Below are 26,804 nucleotides of genomic sequence, written 5' to 3'. Positions count from 1 at the left end.
ACTACCTGCTGTTGCACTAAAACTCTGCATACTTTAGCTAAACTGTTTTATTTTAACCACTTCTACTACCTTGCATGTTTCTAGATAATGCACTGTAGGCCTATTTGCAGTATGCATTGCTGTATAATAGTACTATAATATGTGTACTTCCTAGAAATCCTGTTTAATGTCTGCGCAAATAACCTGGTATTTTCTACTGTACATCTTGAGAAGCGATTCTGAGAAAACATAAACAATAAAATAATTGAACACGCCACTTACAGCTTCTTCTGACGTCGCAATCTGAACAAATTTAACTGGAGATCAACAACAACTGAGCTGGTGTATCTCCATGACAACTGATCGAGCAAACCATCCACTGAGAAAGACTGAGAGATGTGGTTGAAGGTGTGCAAAAAGCTAATAAGAGGTACTTGAGTTAAGATGTACCGTATAGTGTCCAAGGTCCAGAGTGAACTTATTGTATCTAATTCTAAATCCGATTTCTTTCTCTGCTTTCGGTCATATGTCTTGTTGGCCAGCATTTGATTGTTGTCAGGGGTGGGGCAAGGCCAGCAATGTGCTAGCCAATCACCTCTAAAATTATATTAAATATGTTAATGATCCCCCAAAACAGCCTGTTTAATTTGAATCAAGTTTAACCGAAACTGGAGAAATTCAATTTAATTTAGACTAAAATCCCTTTTAATCTTAAGGTGAGCAGCTAAAGTGTAATTATAATCATAATTATTATGATTATGATTATTATTACTACTACTATACTATGTTTGTCATTACATGTTAATAAAAGCAGAACAATTGTATTTTCGGGTTGCAACTAAGATTATTTTCAACATCTTTTTCTCTGCCAATTATTTTTGTATTAATTTAAAATACGTTTGGTCTATAAAATGTCACAAAGTATAACTGGCAACTGTTTCCAAAGGTAATGACTAAGAAGCTTGCCTTGTCCCAATTCTAATGGTAACCTAACATTCAACTTATTATCATACAAACTAAGAAAATTAGCAAATCCTGGCTTCTTGATTTTTGCTTGAAAATTAATAATCAAATAACAACAACAAATACAATTGATTATCAAAATTGCCGATTAGTTTTCAGTCAATGGAATGATTCATTAATTGTTTCAGTGTTGGTTTGTATTTGTAGTAGGCAAATATTAATTTTAAATTAAATGGCAATAACTCCATAGCAGCTTTCAATTCTTTTACACTACAAAGTACCGGTAGATGTAAATGAATTACTTTTAAACGCGTTACCACCTGACAGTAGGATCAGTTTGTTGTGTAATCCAATAAACTCCAGTCCGTATTTCCCCTGAAGCCCATCTGGCTCATTGGCAGGGTTTGTTTACTGGCGGAGAGGCTGGGAAGAAGGGGATCCTACAGGACCTGAGAGACTGTACCTCCTACCTCTGTTTGTGGAGAAGAAAAAGAGAAAATAACTTGAAAACTTTATATCACCTACTTTTCTCTCATTTTGATCCACGCTTAGTTGTGGTGACAGGAGCGTAAACACAATTTGCAGCATCTATTTATTTATTTTTGTTCTATTCCCAAACAAAAAAAAAAGTACAGCGGAGTGCTGCGGAGCCACGAAGTGTCTGAACACGTCTGTCTGTCAGATTTTCAGAGAGGTCTGGAGGGCTATCTGAAATCTCTGCACTGACTGAAGAGGAGTTGTCGCTTTGGAGCTACACGTCTGCCCGGAAAAAAACACCTTACTTCACAAGCGAAATAAGTCAACTGATGTTTTGTGCTCGCTGGATGCCTTGAGGGGATTTTTACGAAAGACACGCAAACGTTACGCCACGCATGCCACAACCATCGAGTCAGAAGCACACGGCTCCAAAATTCCTCTAAATTAAGTTAACCGTCGCTTTTAAAGAAATGTTCCTGCATGCAACTTGTCCACTGTTGTAAAGAATATGCAGTGCAGTTGTGTGGTATGCGGGGGGTTTCTTAAACTTAAAATTATTTGAGACGGTTACTGGAAAGCAGCGCAAACTTAACTTGTGGCCTGGACTAGAGTGGTGGAGCCAGGCGAGGAAGCTAACGTAGCTAGTTTAGCTTAGCTAGCTTCTTCTCGGCCAACAAGTCTGTTTTAGCACTTTTTCCCTAGAAACGGAAAAACCTAACTGTGCCAGTTTAACCAACCATTGTATTTAAATACACAGAAAGAGCACTCATGTCCCGTGGTGGTGTGTGTTAACGGTGTTTTTCTATGAGGTGGCTAACTTTAGCAGCAGCATCGTTAGCTTGTGTTTGACTGAACACGTTGGACTCGTGCCTCCGCCCATCTTCCGGGATGTCTTTTATTTATTTTTGTTTACCTGTTGGCCCACGCCGCAAAACAAAACCAATTTCCTGAAGGTATTTCTCCTCCAGTTTGAACTTTCCTCCTCGCCAGGATTATTCTGTATTTGACCCGGAATAGTGCTGGATGGGGTATTATTCCGAGTCAGTTATGTGGCTCCGGACTTTGTGCTTGTGTTTTGTTTTGACCGCTGTCTGCTTTGTGATGAGCTGTCATCGAGCGAGTGGAGAGGGTAAGTAACACTAATATTTTATCATAGTTAATATTAAGCTTTTTAACTATGTGAAATTGTCTGAATATGTGGCTGGCTGGACTGTACAACTGATTGTGTATAATTTTAACTTTTACAGAAAATATAAGTGATGCATTATGCTAAGACCTACAGACAGACTCGCATTTGATTAAGACAAAATTATCTGTCAAATATTCCGCAATTTTTTGTCAATTCCATGTAAGGGGATTTACACTGGAATCTAAAAGCATTACACATTATTTAATTGTGCCAAGATACTGGGTAAATTTATTAAATTGATTATCATTTTAATATTTTGATAGAGATCCATATTAGAACCCAAATAATTGTTACGTTAATTATCATATGGGCTACTACATTCAAATGATAAACTATGTACAATAGTCAATTATGTTGCATTATTAAAATACAATTACATTAAATGGACAAAAATGCTTAGAAATGCTGTAAACATACTACTGGTCGGTGCAGACAACCTATAACTCCCAGATTTGTTTGTTTTGTTAGTGATGGTAATTTGATATAGGCACACAGGCAGCAACAGTGGTGTTGTAGATAGTCACTGCGTTGAAGGGACAAAGGTTAAGATATTTGGAGTCTGCAGGAACTGTAAACAAAATGTTGTTTCCCCCAAATAAGTAAGTAGTCTGAGAATTTAGAGGAATTACTTGGCTGTTATTGTAAAAGGGAAAGCCTTGGCTTGTTCCTGTGGTCATTGCAGGAATGTAACAATAAGCCCTCTTTACAGCTCCTGACAGTCCCTTTATATTCACCAGCCAACAAGCACCGGGTGATAAGAATGAATGGACAACATTTACAATCACCCAGAGACATTTTCGCATTTCTCAAACACCACGACTGCACACACTTAGTTTTTCAAACTGTTGGAATCTGTTACTTAAAGGGTGACTACCGTTTCTTTCAACCTGGACCCTATTTTCCTATGTTTTTTTTGTCTAAGTGACTGATGGGAACAACAGTCTTTAAAATTAGTCCAGTATTAAGCATTAAGCTTCAGTTGGCAGCGGCGAAACAAGCTACAATGTAAGTTAATAGGGCAATTGTCCAGCTTGTATTTACCTTCACAAAAGTGCTCGCTTTGCAACTGACATGCTCAGGTTAATATACTATATTAAATACAGATTTTTATAGTTCACACTCAACAACTTCCTTCAAATCTTGCATTGCATACTACAAAGAATGCATGTCAAAATATACTGCAGTAGTGTTGGTGCACAATTGCAAAATATTAAATGCTGTTATATAGGATTGGGCATCGAGAACCGATTCCTACTTGGAATCGTTTCAAAAATTACGATTCCAGTAGAATCGTTTCTTTATGGAATCGTTTGGAGGATTTGGTTTCAAATCCGATCATCGCTTCCAATTTTAATATGCGTAAGTTTTGGTTTGCGAAGCGACCAGGCGCTTGTTGTGTTGCAGCCTTGGAGCTCAGTAAGCGGCGCTCTAGTCTGGCTTTATTTTACGTTGAAAAAGCTGTAAAACTGCAACCCACCATTGAATCAAAAGAAAACTTTCCTCTTATTTGTGAAAATAGACATCTGACCCGTTTCAACTCCACCCCTCAAAGAATCGGAATCGATGAGAACCGGAATCAGAAGGAAGAATCGGAATTGGAATCAGAATCGTTAAAATCCAAACGATGCCCAACCCTACTGTTATAGATGCCTTTATTAAGATAATCATTCAGTAAATACTACTACATTGCTCTGTCTTAACTCAATCATTATTTTCTTTTCTGCTCTTTGAGAAAACATTTCTTCAAGGTTTGTGCTGTCTTACCATAATCTTGACACAAAGCCATACCCAGTAACACACAGTCCTCCTTTTATACAGTATAGGAAGTTTGTCCACTCCATGTGCACACAGTATGTAACCCCAGGTAGCTTTAAAACTGTTACTACTGCAGTACTTTATGTGGCTGTAGTTGGATTTAAGAGGTACTCGGAAGGAAAAGAAAAGAACAGGCTCTCTCACCTTTCATCAGATTTTAGTGAGGGGTGAATAGAGCGATGTCATCAAACCAGTTTGAGCAAGAATTTTAAGACATAAATCAAAAGCAAGTTGTGTAATTGCACTGCAGCCCCTCTCCTCCCATGCTTCTCCCAGACTTGACAGTGAACCACAGAAGGGAAGAGTGGAACCTGGGCCTCACACTGGCTGATTTCATTAACTGGGCTGACCAGTGTCGAAGTCAGGAAACCTTTCAGAGCCTTCTGATTTGGTAACAGTCTTGATGGAAAATTCACTTAATAATGGAAGCTTATATTAAGTGGCAGTGTGAATTTATTTCATTTATCATTCGCTGGCAGTTGAAAATGTTAGTGTCAATTTGTCCCTGTAACTGCAAATGTGTCTTATGTTTTGTTACATATTGCACATTTCATGTTTTCAGCTAGCCCCAGTTAGGACCTCTTAATGTATTCAAGTCACAAAGCTAAGCATGCGTTGAAAGATAAATACCCAGTGATCTTTTAAAAACTCAGTAGGTCGTTTAACAATGCTTACTGCTGTTCTGAAGGTATCTCCAATGGCGCTTTTCCATTACATGGTACCTGCTCGACTCGCCTCGACTCTACTCGCCTCTTTTGGTTTTCCATTACGAAAAAAAGTCCCTGGTACCTGCTAACAGGTACTTTTTTTAGTACCATCTCAGTCGAGGTTCCAAGCGAGCTGAGGCGATACCAAAAGGTGACGTGAAAGCGACAGAGGGGGGTGGGGTGTCCTGAACAAACCCGCCATTTTTAAATAGTTTAGCCAGCTGCGTTTTTATTTTTTTTATTTTTTTTGCTGCCTCCAGCTTCATTTGAAACAAAATGTGTCTTCTGGCTGTGGCAACAACAACACACCTTTGACGTTCTGTGTGTGTGTCGCGTTAGGTCACAGCAGTTTACTGCGGCGTCGCTATGATGACCAGCCACGCTGGTACTAAAAATCTGCAATGGATGCGCAGTGCGTCGAGGCGAGTCGAGGCGAGGCGAGGCGAGCAGGTACCATGTAATGGGAAAACGCCACAAGATCTCTATCCTAACAATCTGGATGAAAAAGTATTCTTTCTGCTTCACAATGAAAAAAGATTTTTATTCTGTTCCTCAAGTTGTGCCACTGTTTCCTAACAAAGATGTTAGCTGGAAATGACATGTCTTTGCTCAATTTGTACAACGTAAAACAGAATGTAAATTATAGGCTATCCAGCTACGCCTCTATTCCCTCAGGCTTTGAATGGTAAACCTCTGTCACTTTAAGGTACTTGTTTTTAGCCATTGTTGTCTTATTTATGGTATTTTGTGTGTTTTAATATGTTTAGGTTATTTTATTTCTAAATTGCAAACCTCTCGCACTTTAAGGTTCATTGTTTTTATCTTCTATATTTATGTTACTTTGTGTTGTATAGTATATTCTTGTATGATAGTTTTATAATTAGTATGTTGTGATCCGTTGTCCGTGTCCTGTTGGTCCGGTTTCACTGTGAGCTCACCAAGAAAAAGTTCCTAAAGTCAACTTAACTCAATTTTCAAAGTTTTATCATCTGTTATATTTGTCTATATTGACGCTGTATTGTATTATCTTGTATTTCATTCAAAAAAACTTATTTATATTTCTCTTGTCTTGTACAAAACAAGCAACAACAATATGAAAAGCAAACCGGTTAAAAAATCTTTCTTTTTATCATGCAGAGTATTTTTTTTAATCCAGATGGTGATTCTTAAAGGATCGTGTTGTGAGAAGTGTTGTTTAAAGACCTTCTGGGTTTTTCTAGTCTGGATCAATGAAAGAACATTTCCAGGATAATTGCCTGACATCCGCCGTCCCTCACCTTCCGCTCTCTGCGTGTTGCCGTTACCAAAATCCCTTGGCCACGGGAAACAACAAAATACTTAAGCAATACTTAGCAAGCTAGACGCTGAATATGAGAAGTTTAGAATTTTTTTTGGATTGTACAACTATGCAGGACTGCTTGGTTCTTTCAGGGGAATGATTGTAAAGATTTACAAGGACTATGTTTACAGCGTTTACTATTTAACTGGGAGGACCGATTAGTGGGGATTGCTGTGGACAAAGTACATACGACAGTACACTGGTAAGAGCAACTTACGTTTAACCATGTATCCAGCTAATTGAAATAGCTCACGTTACTGTATTGTGTGAACAGCTAATATTGTATGTGGCGTTTTCTTTTCGTGGTGCAAATGTTTCACCAAAACAAGTACCTTACCGAGACTGTTTTGCATAGCCACCGTCGCTGCGTCGAGAGCTCGGCGCCGCCCAAGACAATTGTGATTGGTTCATAGAAATGCAAACAACCCAGAGTGTTTTTTTTTTCCTTTTTTTTGTGATCAAAATTTCCATATGCAAATAAACAGGCTAAAGTGCAACACATTTGTTAAGATGACAATATACAGAAAAGTACACTATACATACTAAGGAAAGCAGTCACAAATACAAACGTGTAACAAAAAAAAGGAACAAATAAATAAAGTAGAGGACAGCTAGGTAGACTGTTATTGGTTACAAGCACTCAGCCAATACAAACAACAAAACTATGCATCCCTAGCATGTATACAACCACAAGGTATAGATACACAGACACATACACCCGCACACTGTGGGAAACCGAGAGCTTCTGAGAGTTTATTTAAAGGTACAATATGTAACATTTCTGCATTTTAAACGTCTAAAAATGACTATACCTATGTTATATATTTTGTTGAGATGTGTACTTACACTATCCCAAATGTTTCCAACAAGTTTCAAACCCAGAAAAATCTCTTAATTTTATTTTTGACACGGGACGTTTCGTTAAGTGGCGTAGAAGATTACGACATCGTTCAACACACTCATAAAGTTATTTATTGTTTAGGCCACGGTTAACAGCACTGGGCTAACTCACGAATTCATCAGTAGCATTAACGTTAGCTGTATAACTAGACGACTAATCTAATGCTTATTTAGCCAGCTAGCACACCCCGGTCTGTCTGCCTGCCTCACTCTCCCGGCGCTACAAGCCCCGTGCCAGCTACCAGCCAGGCACTATCATTACAGCAATCCAAACCCGGCCAGTACTTAACTCCAGCGCCGGTGCTAAGGACGCTAACGGCAGTTTAATGAACCGTTGGGAAACAGACCATATCAGACCTAGGCACCCGAGTCAGAACAGCGGCCATCCGTAACGTTACGTCTCCATTCGCGTTACCGGTGTATGTGCCGAAAATCTCCTCCCTGCCAAATTTCTCCCCCCTTCGCGGGGGACGTTAGCTAAATTTACCCGACAAAAGGGGGGTTAGGCACCAAAACGACTAGTTAAGATAAAAAAAAGTTCAAAAGAATTCAGCTGGGACATCTTCTGCTGCTGCACAACATCGGCCATCGGACGGTTCAGACATCCTCGCCGTCCCAGAGTTTCTGCCAGCCATCCCCACTCACACCTGACTATCAGCGTCGTTGAGTAATGTTACAACAAACCCCTTTCGCCCCAGTAACATTGACGTGAAATATATTGTGATAGTGTGGTTTTAGCTGCAGGCTAATGTAAAGTCCGTGATTACCATCCATTGTTTTGATTGAGAGACCCCTAGCGGCAGAAAGTTACATATTGTACGTTTAAATAAGCAAAATTAAGGGAATGGAGTTTTTAGTGTTTTTCCCTATCCTAGAATGTAAGTGTGGTGTAGCTAACCCTTACTCCACACAGCGCTGTGGAGATAGGTCTGGCAATGCAAAAATAGGGTTTTTCAAACATCACCGGTTATTACATTTAAAAAAAACAACTGATAGTTAACCCCACGAATGTTATGGCAATTCATAAGAAGCACAAACAGCAGTTTGGTTAGGTGGTCGGGTTGTTAGGCTGCAGTGTATTGTTGTACCATTATAAAACATCACTTTATGAAGATTGTCAAACAGCTGGAGCTTACAATGAAGCCACCGGCAGCCTGTTGTTGAGTACCACTCTGGTTATAGCAGGTCTCACAGGCGGGCAGCAATCCAGCAACCTGGTACTCTTGATTTATGCCTCCCGACAAGGAGCACAATTGTAAGGTGATGAAACTGTCACCCCCACCACCTTCTCTTCAAAAACACTACAAACAAACTGCCACTGCTGTCTGAAGAACCTAAGTCATTAGTACGTTTGACATGTATACAATAGGAGGATCTTTACACTTGTCACCCACAACAATGTCTGTCTAATCCTGGTTGACAAGTTCACGTTTGGAAATTATATAGAACTACTGCTTTAAAATGGAGTAAACTGTCACACCTGCGCTCTTTAACTCCGACCACACAGGCGTCTGACAAGGAAGCCTTGTTGTGTCACATCTTTACCCTTGACACCGTGCCCCTGTTAAAGGAAATGTGCTTGTTATTGTGCTCTCACACTTTAGAGGTAATAATTACCGCACTGCCAACATTGTCAAAGAGAATAATGTGCACGCGAGGGCAGCTGGTGGGCAACTGAATCACCAAATGATCTTTGGTTCGGAGCCATCCATACAGGATCCACTTCAAACAACCCCAAGAGGGAACTGTGTGGTTTTATAGGTTCTCTCTTTTACCCAATTTTATTCTATTTAAAGACCAGGGCCTGAACTACTTTGGTTTAATTGTATTCCCTGGACTGTTGTACTGTATTTTATTGTCAATGTGCTGCACTTGCCTTGTCACCCCTACCTTACAGCTGGCACATTTGATAACCTGCTCTGCCACCGGCCTGGCTCACGTGCCCTTTATAGGAGAGCTTATACTTTTGAGAAATTTCCCAAGAAGGTTGTATCTCTTAGAGATGTAGTAATGTCACTGTTTTAACTCCTGTGATATCTAATCCTGTACAGTTGAAGAGATGACAACCCTCTCTTAACTGTAATTGCAGCCAAGAGCATATGCTGACTTAGCTGAGTTTTGTGTTTAATGTCATAATTAAATTAAGAAGAGAAAATTAATTATTTAAAGTTGCTTTCTGTATTTATAGAACTGACGGGTGATTAGGTTTTACAACCCATATGAAAGTGGATTACATCACATGTCCGTTTGGAAACAGTGAACATGTATCTCGGTGACCTCGGCATTTTGTGGATCTGTAGTTAGTTTTCGTCTGGGTTGGAAAAGAGAACAGCGAAACCTTGAAAAGGGAAGTGTTGCAATCACTTGAGTGTTTGTGTTCCTGCATGCACATTGAGGCCTCAGTTCTCTCTGAGGCCCAGCGATAATAAACGGCATCAGTCTAACAACCTGTAAACCCCCCCCCAAAAATAAATCTCCATCCACCTCCTTCACAAGATCAGAAGCTTCAGTGCCTGTTGATGCCTGCAGCTGTAGTGAAAGGGTTATGGGTTAGTACATTGTGCCACTGAGCACTGACCACGGTGGAGAGACATTGAAGCTCAGACTGTGTACGGCTGACACCCTTTATAGCTCAGTACATGTTGATATAAATTTAGGGCCATCTTGTGACCTAGACGCAATTTACATCAGGCATTCACAATGGTATCTATCTTGATTTACTACAAGGACAACATGTCATCATTGGCCATTATTCATACTGGGTATCTCATCTTATTTGAAACTTGTCTGCATTATTGTACAGAATTGTGACATGGAAATTGCAGAAGTAGGGTCACAGAAGTCAGGTGTCAGATGTGAAGAAATGGCTGTTTTCCTGAGGTCGGATTTGTCTTCTCAAATGTGTTCAAGCTCTATAGATTTCCTTTTTGTCTGTCTGACTTTTACTGTGGTCTGATTACATTGTGAACTGGACCACCTCCAGGTGTCACCCAGTGAATCTGAACACGTGATTGCAGCGCACGCTACATGCGCTCATAATTTGCAATAATGAAAGCGGAAAATCCTCTCATTTTAGAAACTGAAACTAGAGAATGTGTGCAGTTTTTGCTACTTTAGCTTTAAAAATGACTGAATTGACAAACCCGTTATCACATAGTTGACAATTATTGTTCTGTCCACGGCACGCCGTTTAATTGACTTATCGTTTCATTGTATTTTATTGACATGAAAATAGGCCCCTTTAACTTGATGAGCAACAAATCACCTGAAGAGACTAAAACTAACAACTTCTTTGGGCTATGCAGGGTTTTTCCTGGCTCAGAATGGGCCTTTGGCGGGGACTACTTACTGCAGTTAAGCATGATCGGTCCGCGTACAGTAAAGGCAATGAGTCTGTGTTACCTTATTTGACATAAATCTGTGCATTTACCCACTATTTCTGACAATTTGATCAACTGTGTATTAAGTTTGATTAAATAAAACCCCAATTAACAAAACTGGTTAAACTAATAATATTGATATTTAGATAAATCACCCAGAGAGTCTGGTTCACCCCGACTCTGGAAATAAAACTGAGATAAGCGCCCATATTCAAGTTTAGTTCAGGGGCCTGTTGCACAAAACCAGGATAAGGGATTAAGTCGGGATATTCAAGTTATCCTGGATGAATTTAGCTTTGACTTGGTTGCACAAAAGCAGGTTGTATTAAACCCAGCCAAGTAACCATGGAGATTTATTCTTTGCAGCTAGCCTGCTCCAGAGCAGGCTAACAGCCAGGCTAAGATTAAGTCTTATGTGTTAAATCAGCTGCCTCTCTGATCCGAAATAAACGTGTTTAACAGTTATTCTGTTGTCTTCTGAATGTGTTCTGCTTTATTTTTATTAACATGCATTACTTGTCACTATTGCTGTAGTTTGATGTGAATTCTACTGTTGCAGTTCTTTACATGGTAAGAAATGGTTGCACTGGCACCGGAGACACCGTGAAATTTGCCCTGTGCAACGTGGAGAAGCGGGTGGGAGGCAGGGGGATCCTCTCACACCGTGCAGCGGACTCTAAAGGAGACTTTTAGCGTCAATAACAACGACAATGGCACCTGACCAAACGTCCGTGTTTTACGAGATGGGAGTGGCAATGTGTTAGAATGCCACAAAGTTTCTTAATCTTTTTATTTTGGTGCTGTCACGCATCTGGGAGTGAGGAAAAAAACCTGAATAATAGGCTACATTGTTTTACAGATATGCTTACAGTGTGTCACTTACTTCTTTTTCTAGTTTTTGTCCAGTCATGTTTGTTCTGTATGAACATTTATTGTAGAAAGATATTTAGAATTAGACATAGCTTATAGAGATTTGTGCATATGGTTGTAAAACATATTCTCGCATTGTGAATACGGGTTTGAAATTAAGCCTAGTCCTTAGGGTAAATTTCCCGAGGAACATTAATTCCCTCTGCTCACTTTTTAAGGCAAAGTAGGCTAAATAATAAAACATTTTATTTATATAGTGCTTTACAGGCTACTCAAAGACACTTTACAGTAAAACCAGCACATTTAGCACATAAAAACAGATACAGCAATACAACCAACACATAAAACAAGCATATTAAAAGCAATTTAAACACAGTGTACAACTTTGTAAAAATGTGGAGTGACTAGTAAGTAGATCTTTTTAAATCCTTACGCATTCAGTTGGTCCGCTATTGTCTGTTGGGCTTTTTTTCTCTGTCTGATAACAGCCGTATTTCCCTTTTTGCATATTATGTTTCACCTCCTCGTAATTTTCCATTAAAAGCTGCTGCTCAGCGGGTTAAAGATGTGCTGCACGCGTCTTCTCCATTTCTGCATCAGTAAATCTGTGATCGATACCGTGGTCTATTTAAGAAAGCCGTGGACGTGCACTTATCCCAGCTATCTACACCTGGCTTGACATAGCTTCACCTTCTCATCCTGGCTCGGCAAACGTGCAACCGGTTAAGCCGTGATGAGCGGACCACACTAAGTCAAGCTGCGCTTTTTCAGTTATCCTGGATTTCTTCATTCTACTTTTGTGCAACAGGCCCCTGCTTGTTCAACGGTTGTTTGGTAAATTGGTCTTAAACACATTTAGAGAGGATTTTATTTGCTTTTTTATTATTATCAATTCTTATCATTTTGATGCTGGTGATATTTCTTTGGGGCTGGCTAAAACCTCTTTGTGGGGGGGTGCCAAAAATTCCTCTAGGAAAAGCCCTGCTATTTACTGTATTACTGCAATAACACAGTATTGGTTGTCTATTCTTATTTTGTTTCAAATTCAATTTGATGCTGCTTAAATGGGTTTTGGCTAAATAATTCCAACTCAAGGTCCACTTAGTAAGTTTTTCTAGAGCTTTTTTACTACATCACATGGTCTTTAGCAGCAGATTATGTTTGCTGGGATCGAGATGGATCCGTTGACATGGTAACTCAGTAGCTGTTATGATCCATCCATAGCACATAGGACTTTAATATGTGTTGGCTTAACGTTAACTATTACTGCTGATAAAGACTGACATAGCTGAAAGTTCCTGATAAAGCTATTAAGTGGTAGGGCTGTAGTGACTTAGAATTTAGTCAGTTGAATTGGATTTGGCTGTTTTAATATGAATATTTGACTATTTGTTCCTTTTGTTTCTTAGTATCAAGCAACGCTTTATTGAACTGCCAGATTTTTGAAAGGGGTTTGGCTGGTAATTCAGGGTGACAAGATGTTCCTTTCTTTAATTATTATTATTATTATTATTATTATTATTATTATTATTAACTGTGTATTTAAAAAGTGAACACAAATCACCTCTGTTTTGTCTTGTTAGTAGGATAAATTAATTGTTGGTTTTGGTCTTTGGCTTTATGGGAAATCATCATACTGCCCCTTTTTAATTAACCTTAAAAGTTAATCTGTCTCAGAAGTGCAGGCTGTGAGAGACTTTGGTCAATAAAAATCTCCCTCTTTAAAGGCTAATTGTCGATTCAGGGCACCATGGCCGAGTTTTCAGTCTTGTTTGGCTCAGATTAGGTGATGTATGGAGAGCTGGAGCTGGCCTAGTCACCATAGCAACCTTTGTGATGTCTCCCAGTTTGTTCCCTTTCTCAACAATACAGGGAGTATTTAAATTCTGGGATGCACCTGGTTTGTTTTGCTTGAGTTGTGTCATGTCGTCACGAACAGATATTCAGTGCTGTACGCCAGAGCAACAAAAACAGTGTTTTGTTTCTAAACTAAGTGTTCACACATTGAGAAATCAACTCGGCCAGTTCTTTCTCTGCTGCCCCTCTAAAATTCCTCACATACACACCAGGCTTGCCATGTTCCAGTTTCCAATGTGAGCCACTATCGGTACGGCAGAAGTGTATTAGATTCTCTATTGGGAATGTGGTTCTAAAAATACTGGCCTGGCTGAAAGTGTACACTGATAGGAGCCTGGACTCGTCGCCCTGTGATGATTTGCCTTCTCCACAGGGTCACTCAGTACTCTGCTGGTTGACTTTACTGTGTCTACAGAACCACTGTCCCCTTGTATTTTACACTGCTAGTGTCTTTGTCTATTAAATCCTTTTGTTTGAGTGTGTTTTATGAGAAAGATGGAGACTCTTTGTAGTTGTGAATGTGTTTCTTGATGGATCTACAGTCGGTTACGTTTGCTGCAGACTCCTCTGGCAGTTACCGTCAGTTTGATCGGAAATGTTTCATTTGGAGGTGGATGTGTTGAAATTACAGGATTGTGGCATGCCATTCATGCTTACAATTCGGCTGTACTCCAAGACCACAAAGGGAGCTGCAGAGCTAAATGTAGTTTAAAAAGAGAAATGTACTTTTTAATGAGCCAAGCTGCTTTAAATAGATTGCAGTTTAAACCCATGTTAGGACATCTTGTGTGTATTTTAAACAAGCCTTAAAGTTGTGTGTGTGTGTGTGTGTGTGTGTGTGTGTGTGTGTGTGTGTGTGTGTGTGTGGTACTGTTATGCAACAGAAGGTGTAAAATGAGCTGCTGCCATAAAGAGGTGCACACCTAGCTGTTGTACCTCTTGCCCACATGGCTGACCAGTTGGCCTAATGCTCCCAGCTCAGTGGTAGGTCCGTTGGTAAACAAATACAATCCACTTACTAGGCAGCACACCTCCAGCTGCAGCCATGACTTGTGAACTGTAAAATTAGTCCTGGAATGTCCCACATTGCACCTGCAAAGGAAAACATATTTATGACCATTATTACTTGTGTTATGTCACACAAGTATTATGCTTAAGAGTTTGTTACAATTATGTAGCTGTGTTCACTGTTGTCTGATATGTAATACAAATTATATATTAAAAAAATTATTGACGGATTAATAATAGTTATTAGCAGTCCTACAAAAATCTCTTGTATCATTGTCATACAGTGAAATTTAAAATGATTGAGACAGTAAAAATGCAACTCATCTGCGCAATAGCATAGTTATGGAATTTCTCATCAAACGGGATCATGTGTCTGGGTAACAACTGACAAAGCCACAAATCTACTACTGGTGCAATACGCGACTATGCTTCAATTCCCCTCCCAGACAAATATTTTTAATGCATTAGCTAGAGTTTTTTATGGTCCTGAGTTACAGAAGCAACTCCACAAATCAACTCGGTGTAACCAAGGATGAGCACAGCCTCACTCTGATGACAGCACTCAATATTGGACAGTGGCTCAGAGCCAGATATGTGGTTGCTAAACAAAATGTCAGTGAAGATGGTCTGGTCTTCATCAAAGCCAGAGACATAACCACATATTTTTCACTAAAATATCCTAACCTCTAATTACCAAGAAATCTATTTTTCTCCTCCTCGAGACTGTGTCTGACTTCTTCAACCCTGTTTTTCCAGTTTACAGAGCAGACATCTTGCCTAATGCATCAGTCATGTTCAGCAGTTGAAACAGCAGAGAAAAAGAAATTGTCTCTGGGAAGTCTTTTTATTGTTCATGTCTGAGAGTTACCCATAAGACTTAATTGTACATCTCAGCCATTCCACACAATATTGTTTTTAGCCTTGTGTTTACTTGTTATGTGAGTCATACATGAAAATATCTAGTTTCTAAAGAAAATGTATCCTTCCTTTTTATGTCTTTTCAGTTTGTCCAAGCAAGGACATCCGCAACAATGTGACCAACCTACATACGCTAGAGAACTGCACCGTGATCGAAGGCCACCTGAAGATCTTACTCATGTTCAGGACCAAGCCTGAGGATTTCCGAGGCCTCAGTTTCCCCAAACTGACAGTGGTCACTGACTACCTGTTACTCTTCAGAGTTTACGGCCTGGAGACCCTCAGTGATCTCTTCCCCAACCTAACTGTCATCAGAGGCAATAACCTGTTCTTCAACTATGCCCTAGTAATGTTCGAGATGCTCCAGCTGCGAGAGATTGGCCTCCATAGCTTAATGAACATCACCCGAGGAGCCGTGAGAATTGAGAAGAACCCAGATCTCTGCTATCTCTCCACTCTGGACTGGTCCAAGATCCTGGACACAGGGGAGGACAACTACATCATGGCTAACAAGAATGATAGAGAGTGTGGAGACGTCTGCCCCGGGGCGGCCAGTGGGAAGACCACCTGCCAGACCACCACCATCAACGGACACTTCAGTGAACGCTGCTGGACTCAGAACCACTGTCAAAGAAGTAAGCAGTCTTTGTTATAACTTTCATGTAATATATTTGATCTCTGGGATTCTTTATGATAGAACTGGAGTCATGCAATCTGCAAACAAACACATACTACCTAGCGCTGATCCATGACCATCGTACTAGATGTCACGGTCCTGGATGGCCATCAAAAGGAACCCAAACTTAGACATTCATAAAATTTGGTATGGAAAGAAAGGTAAAACTGAATGGAAAGCATTCATCTTAGCAATCTATGCTATAGAAAGGAGACTACAGTTTAATCAGGGAATCAGTGGTGTTACTGCAGTCTAGTTTTATCTGATTGTAAATTCAATATCTTTGAAATGCTGGTGGGACAAAACAAGCAATTTGCAATATGGAGACTTCACCTCGGCTTAGAGAATTTTCTGATGTTTTGTTGAATGTTGACTAAATAGTTTAATGATTAATCGGGAATGAAAATAATTGTTAGTTGCAGCTGTAACATTACCAATTAATATTATAAAACCCTTGAAACTCACCACATTAAAGGAAACGTTTCTGTTAAAACCCATGTTGCAGGTTAACCACCACTGTTGATTAATGGGTACATAAAGCACTCAACATATGTATATCATTGTTAAAAATGTCTCCAAATAGCGTTAAAGGCCAGTTTTTGTCATTTTTGGTATTATTGGGTTTTTTAACACAATTTGGTGATGACGTCACGGTGGGGAGACGTGCCTCAGCCTAGTACCTGAACTATGGTGACTGACTGGGATGAGGAAGAGGTGTTTTTACTGTCAGTGAATAGCACCGAGTGAAAGTCAAGGTTTTCTAGTGACAGTGATTATGTCATTAGTTCAGATAAGTACCGGTAAACTTATCTAGATCTAGAAATAGAAGGCATCATGCTAGCTATGGGCTAACTTGCCAGTCAGTCCGACCTGTGAAATCCCCCGACGTTGTAAACACATTTTCGATTACCATCATGTTTTCATGGTAGCCTACTAGCTCCAGTAACAACATATTTGCCTAGTGTTTATTTATTACTTGGATGGGGGTGCTGTTCGGCTTTTCACAAGTTTAGACAGCTAGCTAACGCTACGCCGACGTTTTGCTAACGTTAGCGAAACAGCGTTAGCCTAGACAGCTAGGTAAATATTACAACTGCCTTTGGAGTTTCCTATATCTGCGTCCACGTTGTCAACTTAACACGTAGCGTTAGTGCTCCTTTTGTACCATAATTGTATTGAATGAAATGTTAAGCTTCACTCCTACGAGATGGGTGGATTTTTGTTACATTACACACAAAGCTAACTGGCTATAGTTAGCCTGTGCGTATGCTAGCGGAATTAGCTAACGTTGCATAGCCAGCCAGCCAGCAGCTTCGGCAGTAGTTTCGGTGAGCTAACCACGGCAGCTTACACATCCACAAGCGTCTCTATTTTCATATTTTGCAACACCATGGGCACAGACCGAGACCATAAACAGTGAACAGAGACGGGGCTTTCGTCTGTCGTCTCCCCTACGTGACGTAATGCAATGCATTGTGGGGGAAAAGAAAATACTACTTTTTTGTATTTTATTCCGTTTTGTGATATCCATTGTATTTGATGTTGTTGGGTGACAGTATAAATGTTTATTACCAACAAGCAAATTGCGCAAATTCATTAGAAAATAAACCCTGCAACATAGACTTTAAATAATGTCATAATCTTAATATCAAGGTCCACTCACTAGTTTTTTTTCCAGAGCTTTTAACTACATCTCATGGTCTTAATCAACAGATGGAGCTTCCTCAGTTTTGTCACATATTTGTCACATTTTGGTCTCTACGTTAAATGTTGTACTTGAGGTTGTAATGCTAACAAGCCATTGCATCTAAAACATTTGCTTTTAAACATTTGTTGTAGATGAGAAACTGTTTCAAACACTTATGATTACATTCATTTTCTATAATTCCCTTCTATAACATTATTGTTGTATACATTTTTGCCAGTGACCAGTAGCAGCTCATGAAGCTTGTGTAGTTCCTCTCAGCTACTTTCAGTCAACACATCATTATCTTCACACCCCCATTTGCTTTTTCCACACGTCCAACCAGTCCAAGGTTTACAGAATTCAACTCTCCATTTTTGGACGAAATAATAGGACATGAGGGTCAGTGTTTAAAAGAAAAAATGGTTCTTTACTCGCATCAGGATGAATGAAGAATTGCAGCCTAAAAGTTGTTTTGCCAAAAGTTAGTTTTGTCCCTTTTTAGTGTTGAAATATCAGCGCTGTGTCATGTGCTCAAGTTAAGTAGGCCAAGTTCTGTGTCAATGTAGCTTGAACTGTACTCTATGGTGATGCAACACCTCGCCAGTTAGTCTTTGAATGTTTACTCTCAATAGAGAATTCTAGTGTTGTCATTGCCCATGATGTGTGGAGGAGGAAAAGAAGATATTAGACATCATGGCACATTTATCATTGTCCCCTGTAAGCACAGCTTCTGCAACATCGGCCATTCCCTCTGTGTTCAAGCCCACCCATTTCACACTGCCAAAGAGTTCAAGTTGCTGCTTTTTCAGACTCTTAGTTATGTTTGTTTTGTGTGGCGGCTACAAACAGTTTCTGTTTAGCTAACCATTTTTATGCTCTTCAGCCTCCATTTCCACTGATGACTTTGTGCTTGAGGTGATTGCTAATAGTCATCACAAATCCTTAAAGACATTTGCAGAACAGGCCCAGAAGACCTATTGCCAAATTGTGGTGAATGTTAAGGCGGAAGTGTTGTCATAGCAAATATGATTTCCTCACTGTGTGCCCTTCTCTGACGATGAATCAAGACCATACATTGACTGGCAACCTCTGATCTCAAGTCGTGGGCCTGCATTCGGCATGGGCAGGGCCTGTGGTCTTGTGGTCTGGGACCTGTGGTTTTTTGCCTACTTTCACTAAAGCATGAAAATATCTGTTAAGCCCTAGCTAGAACCACAGGACAGAGTGCAAGGCATCCAATGTCCTATTCAAATGTGCCCTGTTACTGTTTTTTATAGACTAAGACCTACTGTAGTTCTTAAAGTAAACTACTGTTCCCAAATGTGTTGCATTCTTTTATATCTATCGTCTTCTGGTCTCAGGTTTTCTGTTGCTGTGACTTAGATGATATTTTTTCACACAATAACATGCTTTTTTTTTTTTTAGATCAATTTTTTATTGTTTTTATATTTTCCAACAGACAAATACAATTAAACAAGAACAAAACCCTCTCCCACCCTCTGCGGTCTCGAGGAAAACAAAATAAACAAAAAAATCACACTTTGCCTAGTCACTCTCCAATAACATTCATTTTTAAACAAATTAGATGCTGGATCTGATGCCAAAGGTAGCATTTTAGAGATGACAGTAAAATTACTTTTAACCTTTTTTATTCACAATAGATTTCACATAGAGGATTGTGACTGTCACATAATTTTTTGCTTATTAATTGTTTTTCAGCTCTCTTAATATAAAAGAACATGTTGTAATGCAAAATGTATGCGGTGATTAAGTGCCAGAGGTGACTGCAGGTAACACATACTTTATGTAGTCTGTACACCAACAGAAAATAAGGCTGCAGAACCATAAGTTGGCTTAGCTCCCATGTTTGGAGGCACAACCCATTTCCCTTCCCTGCTTCTATAACGGGTCATTTGAGCTTCTCTCCTAATTTACACCAAATTGTGTGCATCTGTTAAGCAAAGTGGCAAAGCAAGGTTGCAGGAGGTGCTCTTTACCAAAGCTGATTAGATTTGGACACACACACACACACACACACACACACACACACACACACACACACTTATTACTGTGCATTGTAGAGATTGTTTCTGTCTTGTCATGTCACAAATTACTCATTGGACAGTATATCATATTCAGATATGGTATGCACAGTTTTGACTCCTTAAATCACTAGTAAACACTGTGTGCAGTACTCAACTGGTTGAAAAAGTTAGTGTTATATTTAAATTTAGTCAATAGCCCATGTCCGGGAGGGTCTTTGCAGACATCCACATGCAGCCCAAAATTTATGAACATGTGGGCTTTATGCTTTATGCGTGTGAGCATTTCCAAGTATGCAAACACCTTATGTAGTATAAACAGAATCATGTTCGCTACATTGTCCATCCTGTTAATCGTGTCTGTATTTGTTTTGAAGTATATTGGAACCTTTCAATGTTACAACAACATATAAAGGACTATTTTGACTTACTGGCAATAATCAATAGTTGTAAAACCCCTAATTTGGTGTCTAGTTTTTATTATCTCAAGTCTGTTATAAACACAAGTTTAACACATATGCTGCAAAACAAAGAAGCCCCTCATTTCCTTTTAAAAATTGAGTTGAAATTATGAGCTGGCGTGAAGGGAAATATTACTGTTGAGTCTATTTACTTATAAAGAAGTACTATTTCTTGCCAACAACAATTTGAAGATAATGGGCATTTGATTATGGTTTTGTAATGGCTGTTATGTGGCACAGCTTGTTTGGCTGATAGGACAGCTCAGGCTGAACTTTGAAAAGGGGCTGGCAGCTGAAAATATTGGCTGTGACTCAATAAGAAATCAGGGGCTTCCCGTTGAGATATTATCTTTTTCCACTGAACGGCACTGTTAATTTTGCATATTTTCTCCATTTATTTTTTGGGCATTTTATGTCTTTATTAGAGAGTCGGCAGTAGACAGATGGCAGGAAATGGGGGGAGAGAGAGCGATGGGAAATTACATGACCCAATATCGTAACATTGTGGTTCATGGTCAGCAACATAAAACTGCTAGACCCTCAAGGGTGCCCCTATTTTTGCATATCTAACGGGCTTCTTTTTATTCAAATTTGGGGAAATGCCAGTTGACATATAAAGTAGTTTCTTTGTCATAACAATAAACATCATTTGGATTACTGTGAATTGAAATCCTATGGCGTTTTCTTTAAATTTTTTACGTGTGTAAGTAATTGTGAGTACACATTGTTAAGAAAGGTGCTTTTGCAGTAAAATGGTCATCTTCACTAAAAAGAGTCTTTTAATATCTTTGTTTCTTTTGTAATCAACTGCAGCTTGTGTTTGTTCTCTTTTCGTGGAAGCTTTAGTTTCAGACCTTTCACCAAGCCCAGAGGGATATAAATGAGCCTGTATTTCCCAGGTGGCCAGTTTTTTTACACACATGATTAAAAGTGATCTTAATTATCTACCCTCTGCTGATGATGAGACACCTAGGGGGACCGTCCTTTTCCTCCTTCTCTGCTGCCGCAGCAGCTTTCGCCAGAGTTTGGGCTTCTGTTACATATTACAAGCTCCCATAAGGTGGAGAACGGCTCTAAGCAGATGCCTCAACCTCTGATTGGTTTGGCACTTTCCACACTTGTAGCATGTGTGCCTCTGTAGCCTGTTGGCAGAGGGAGACCACTGTTAGTTTCATGCAGGCTGTCACAATTGGATTATTCATATGAATCACATTTCAGTCAGGTCAGGCGAGGACTCGATGCTGGACCTTTCTTGATATGGATGTTCCAAATTTACTCTGTGTGTGTGTGTGTGTGTGCGCACGCGCGCATGTTGTGTGTGTGTGTCCGTCCAGACGTGGGTTATAAATCACACAGGGGCATAACCTCTGAGTGAAGCCAGAGTGGATGGCTATTGTTTAGTCTTGCTGCTAGGAAACAGGAGAGTAACACTGTGGTGTAATCGTGGATATGAACACATCAGTCATTCACCCAGGCTGTATCAGAAGGAAAAGCGAGGTCACTGTTCACTACGGAGGTGAGGAAGGTGAGGACGGAAGAGTGGGTTTGGGGGATGGGTCCCGCCTCACTGTTGACCCTCAGCTCCCCTTTCTGCCGACCTTGTTGCAGCTCCTATACACAATGGTCAGCGCTGGCGCCACGATCCTTTTCCACCCTGTACAATGGTAGTCGTAGAAGTTCTTCCCAATTGTTTCCTGTTATTGTTGGTCTGCTTCCTCTCTAAAGTTATGAATGAGGGCTGAGGGAGTCGCCTCGGTAGCGACAGACACTTTTATGAGACCAAAATACTGATGGCTGACCCGTGAGGTGTCAGCAAGACAGGAAAGAGGACAAATTTAGCTGCTAGTAAAGCTGTCTGTGGGGAAATAGGAGGATAGAGTTACTAAGCTTTATTATTTTGAGATGAAAGTGACCCCTGGTGTGACAAACCATGAAGAAACTATGGCTTTATTATATTGTCGTGACTCTTAACTTGCCTGTCTCTTAGATGTCTCACTGACATGTTGAAGACTGGTGGGGCTTCTTTATTCATTGCCTGTGGCATTACCTTAAAAACATGAACTGTGTTTGAAAGCCATGCCAACCAGAGGCCTCTACTACGAAGCAAGATCAACATGCCCTAAATTTATTTAAATTACCCGGCTTCACATAACCTAACAACCGTGGTCCTGCATAAGCTGTGTCATGACAGTGGTGTCACGACGGTGGTTATCAACTAGTTCATTCAACCCAGGGTTTCACAATTCAGCGACGCACGCATTCACATAAAAGACGTGGCGTTTGCACAGCATGACCAATCGCAAACATCTACCAGAGCCATATATTTTACATAAGAAGAGCAAACTATAATTCTACATAAATGTGAAGAACACAGACACAATTTTACAGGCAAAACGCAATACAGTTGCCGCTTCCTAAAACAGGAGGAAAGCTGGCAAAAAAAAAAAAATAGCAGACGCTGTAAATGCATAAATCACAACGCTTATCAATATCACTTCCCCATCGGTCAGGCACAAGATCTGACCATAATTACACTTGTGCTTTCCATAAACTGTCGTTGCTTTAGCCTATTATTCTAGTTGCACCCCTGGCACTGGTAAGCGATCGTGAGAGCAAATAAAAAAAATATCAAAACATAATTCAAACCGATGTGCGTATTGGCAACACACGGCTCAAGAAGCCGACAAATAGACAATACGTAATTCCCTCCCATTAAAATCTATATATTTCATAAAAATAACCATCAGGGAATGTTAACGTGGTTGTCGCTCTCTAAATGTTTTAACTTTTATGAACGCACCTCTCTTTCTCTCCACGCACCGAGCTCCACTGGATCTTCTATGAGAACGGTGACGCAGTTATCAGGCGGTGCTTTTACACCGGTTGATCTCTAATCTCCAACATAACCAGGTTAGGTGTTCAGCATAAGTTACCACAGTGATTTAACCCGGTAACAGTGATCCACCGTCGTGATACACAAAACCCTGTGTTGAACCTGAAGTTACCTTGTTAACGCCAAATCTTGCTTCGTAGTACAGGCCTCCGGTCGTCCCCTCATCACATGAATCATTCCTTCTGTTTCTATTTTTGTCATCGCTCCTCATTTATTCTGTATCCTCTATATAATGTTAAGCCCTTAAGCTTAAATCTCTAGCTTTTTGCATTTTGTTGCCCTTCACTGCAACAAGTAAATTAAGTTGGTTTCAACTAGGGCTGCACGATATTGAAAAAATGTGATATTGCAATATCGATATTAATTTCGATATTTTTAAACATATGTAAAATTACCAAAGTTATGGGAAAACGCATCAAAATAGATTTATAACAAATAAAACAAGTTTTCTTACAACACAAGGTTTATTTCAACTGACGGTCATATTGGACTGGTACAACGTGTGTATAGAACAAGACATGTTTTACTGGTTGTATATACACTACAGTATAAAAAACAATGCAATGCACATCTGTTGGCTTAAAGCCAAAGTATTTCCAAGCTACCGAGGAGGAGGCATTACCCTACAGTCACATTAGCTACAAGAGACCGAGACAAAGCAACAGGCTACCATTCATTTTCAATGGGAGTGGCCAGAGCCATAGAGATATAAATGTCATAGAGATTATAAATATATAATGTCTTTATCTATCACTCTGGGAGTGGCCGTTTGGCCACGAGTGACTGCCAATCAGAGTGAAGGCAGCGTGAGGGCAGCGTGACGTATGTCAGTGACTCGAGCGAGTCGAAGAAAATAATTCAAGATGGTGGAAAACGCTTCAGGACATCGTATTTATGTATATATCTGATATGTTTGGCATTTAATCTCATATATTGTGTTACTTTTATCAAGAAATACTTTTAAATCCAAAAACATCGTTCTTGTGACTTAACAATACCTCTGAAGTAACTTTTACGAAGTGGTTTAAGGTAGCACTGGAGAATTTTTGTTTACTGTTGCCAAGCAACCAGGTGTTGGCTAGGCACGCCCACAAGCGAGTGCATGTCGCTCTCTTTTGTAGCTAATGTGACTGTAGGTTACTTTTGGCCTCTAAAGTTTCCTTTCAATCTCTGTTATTTCATCGTCTCCCAGAGCAACACTCATTTTCTTACTTTTGTGTTCTTTTTGCTCCACTCTTCGCTCTCTCTTCAGGTCCTTTCTTTTCTTTCGCTTCGTTTTATGGTTCTGCGGAGGCTCCACGCAGCTGATGTTTATACGTGCTCTGGTGTGTGCGTCGAGCCGGCGTGTGTGTGTGTGTGGTAGAGCGAGGAAGAAGTGAGAGAGTGACGGCGATTTTCTTCGGAGTGAGTAGCGACTCTAGAGTCCTAGTGAGGGAAACAAAGTGTCTCCCCTGTTCTTTCTGACCACGGTGGGAAATCTGGAGCAGGAAAAGTTAACCCTCTCCTTGATTTCATGTTGTTGATGGAGAAGGAGAACCAGGAAATGAGTCGGGGGAAATACAACGCTACCAAGTGATGTGTATTTTTCGAGAGGTACATCAAAGAGTATAGACGTAACAAGAGGGGAAACTCAATGGAACTGCAGCTCCGCCATCTTGGACTGAATGTAACACAACGTTCTAATGAGTTTCGCCCCTTGTTGCTTCTATACTCTTTGGGTACATGTCGGGCATGATGCAACGCAAACAAAATATCGCGTAATTATCGCAATATTGAGTCGATATATCGTGCACCCCTAGTTTCAACTGAAACAAAGGTGATAGAAAATCAAGATGTGTGCTTGTGAAAGACGTTACGGCCCTGTTGAGCGTATATGCCTCTTCCACTGAATGAAAATGTCCTCGAACCACCAGTCAAGACTAACTTACTTTACCCTTCCTCACAATGTGAAAATATATATTTTAGGGGTGTGCAAAAAAATTGATTCGATGGCGCTGCGTCAAATTCACACTGACGCCTGGGCACTCTTGTCATAATCAGAAGAAGAACAAGTGCAACAGAAGTAGTTCAGTCGGCACAAACAATGGCAAACCTCACAGAAAGAATTATTCAACCATCCTCATTGAAGGCGAGAGTTTGGACACATTTCGGCTTTTATAACCTCGAGGGGTAGACGGAACTTGATAGGAATCATGCTACATGCAGGCTTTGCAAAGCGAAAGTTAAGTATTTTGGAAACACCACAAACTTGAGAACTCGCATGGTATGGCATCACCCAGATATTAACATTAAAGACGTGGATGAACAACAACCTAAAGTACCTCCTCCTACGGTGCCAGTGAACCAAGCACTCTCTTTCAATGCTCTAAACTCCCACCGTTGCGTCAGAGAGAGTATTCTCAACTGCCGGAGACATCGTAACTGCACAGCGGAGCATGCTCACTCCAAAACACGTAGACCAGCTTCTGTTTCGGCAAAAGAATGTACAGATTCCAGCCAGTGGTGGACTATGAACTGGTTACACACACACACACACACACACACACACACACACACACACACACACCTAAATGTATTATGTGATTCTGACACATCACAAAAGTTCTGTTGAATGGACTGTAGTTGCCACAGTTCTAAAAAGAAAGGGCCTAATTTTAGGAAGTTCAATGTGCCCAGTCAAGTTCACATTTCAACAGTCAACTTGGTAGCTGAAGTACTCCTTAAACCACATTTAGCAGTATTTTTTGTTTGATCTGAGTACAGCACTTTAAAGCTAAATGTAAAAGCTGTTATTTAAAAGTTTTATACTTGAATTAAATGTATTTGAAAGCTGGCCAAAGCTTGACACTTTTGCAGTTTTTAGTTGCAAAAGTTTTTATTTTTGTAGACATGAAGTAATATCAAACTACGTTTAATTTGTTGTTTCTTTTCTTTTAAATTGTATGTCTACTGCAATCACATGGGAAAAGTAACTATATTTACATACTGTGAATCATTTTTTTGAATCGAGAATCGTTTTTGAATCGAAAATCGATATTGAATCGAATCGTGAGCCTAAAAATCGGAATCGAATCGTGACATTTTCTGAATCGTACACCCCTAATATATTTGTTGTCACAACTCCTCAAAAAGGACTGCTTGGATTTTATTACAGGACTGCAACCTCCGTTTAGAGATCTCACATAGCGTTAGTTTAACGTCATCCAAGTATAATATATACTGTACATGCACACATGACTAGTGGCCATAGATTTTCTTTTTGATAGTATTTTACCTGTCCAAAAAAAGCATTACAGCCCAGGCGTCATGTTTGAATTCTTTTCTTTCTGTTTTTCCACTGTGCAAAGGCTTCTTAACAAAAATTCAGTTCTGTGTGCTATTTGTCTTTCATCTTTGGTGTCTTTGCTTTCCCTAAAATAAATGCTTCTTCAACGTGATATCATGACTTCGCGTAAAAATACACGCCACTTTCTAAAGCCACGTGGCGTGTTATCGCGAGGCTACGCTTGGTTAACGCCACACGCGGGGGAAAAGAAAAACCAGTTGGGATTAGGAAAAGAAGAACTGGGTTGGGTTTAAAAAAAAGAAAAACGTGGTAAGGAAACAACACACGTGGAAAACGAAGGAAACATCACACGCGGGA

The 26,804-nt window shown here is 40.0% G+C and overlaps 1 protein-coding gene across 1 annotated transcript in view; it reads left to right on the top strand.

The window, feature by feature from the left end:
• The first annotated feature begins 1,348 nt into the window (after positions 1-1,348).
• insra (insulin receptor a) overlaps positions 1,349-26,804 on the top strand; it is a 72,121-nt gene continuing 46,665 nt past the window's right edge. Inside the window, exons 1-2 of the mRNA XM_078264192.1 lie at positions 1,349-2,548; positions 15,489-16,037. Coding sequence (XP_078120318.1) covers positions 2,443-2,548; positions 15,489-16,037 — 655 coding nt within the window. The 5' untranslated portion in view covers positions 1,349-2,442. The remainder of the gene's footprint in view (positions 2,549-15,488; positions 16,038-26,804) is intronic.

This window comes from Sander vitreus, chromosome 12 (genome assembly GCF_031162955.1).
Source record: "Sander vitreus isolate 19-12246 chromosome 12, sanVit1, whole genome shotgun sequence".
Classification (NCBI taxonomy): domain Eukaryota; kingdom Metazoa; phylum Chordata; class Actinopteri; order Perciformes; family Percidae; genus Sander; species Sander vitreus.
This window is presented reverse-complemented; position numbering and strand designations above follow the sequence as displayed.